Source organism: Buceros rhinoceros, unplaced genomic scaffold (assembly GCF_000710305.1).
Source record: "Buceros rhinoceros silvestris isolate BGI_N320 unplaced genomic scaffold, ASM71030v1 scaffold32654, whole genome shotgun sequence".
NCBI classification, from domain to species: Eukaryota; Metazoa; Chordata; class Aves; order Bucerotiformes; family Bucerotidae; genus Buceros; species Buceros rhinoceros.
The window spans coordinates 1370-2011 of record NW_010409368.1 but is presented as its reverse complement, the minus strand read 5'-3'; the positions used below and the strand labels follow the sequence as shown (position 1 = coordinate 2011).

General features: G+C 60.4%; 1 protein-coding gene across 1 annotated transcript in view; it reads right to left on the bottom strand.

Moving 5' to 3' along the window:
* PSMD2 (proteasome (prosome, macropain) 26S subunit, non-ATPase, 2) overlaps positions 1–635 on the bottom strand; it is a gene marked incomplete at its 3' end in the record, with an annotated part of 5975 nt that extends 5340 nt beyond the window's left edge. The window contains exons 1-2 of the mRNA XM_010135221.1: positions 570–635; positions 201–322 (exon numbers count right to left, since the gene is read on the bottom strand). Of these exons, the coding sequence (XP_010133523.1) occupies positions 201–322; positions 570–590 (143 nt within the window). The remainder of the gene's footprint in view (positions 1–200; positions 323–569) is intronic.
* Between the last annotated feature and the right edge of the window lie 7 nt (positions 636–642).

Below are 642 nucleotides of genomic sequence, written 5' to 3'. Positions count from 1 at the left end.
AGAGGCCGCAGCAGCCAGACCTCTGCGGCTACCAAATCACCACGTAGCGGCGATGAGGTGACGCATATGCAGGTGTGACAGGGACAGCTGAGCACAAACCCAGCAAGCTGGGACACATCCCAGACAGGCCAGAGTCACAGCGCTCTGGGAGATCCCCAAACCCTTGTCCCTCCACAAATCCTGCTCCCATCCAGGCTCACCTGACGTACTCATGTCCCCAAGACGCCAGCTCCTCCTGGGATCCCACCAGCCGGTACTTCAGACACTCGCGCTCCCCGCTCATGGTCATGGCCAGCACTGAGATGATGTCTGCCGCAAAGCGCTGTGGGGAGAGCGCAGAGGTCCAGACACACGCTGCACACGGGAAAGCAGGGGCAGCCGGTGACACAACACCCTCCCTGCGCCCATAAGCTGTCACAGGTGGCAAAGGCACGGCCCTGGCAAGTGATAATCCACTGGAGCAAGGCAGGGAGGCTGATGTTAGGCCATGGGGTCCAGAAGGCTCTGCAATCACCGGCCCCAGCACCATCCCCCCAGCCACGGGGGGCAGAGAGGCCAAGAGCCTTTACCTTGTTCTCTCCTGGAGCCATGTTCTCGTAAATCTCCTTCAGCTTGCCATAATGGGGCCGTAAGAACTTGAGG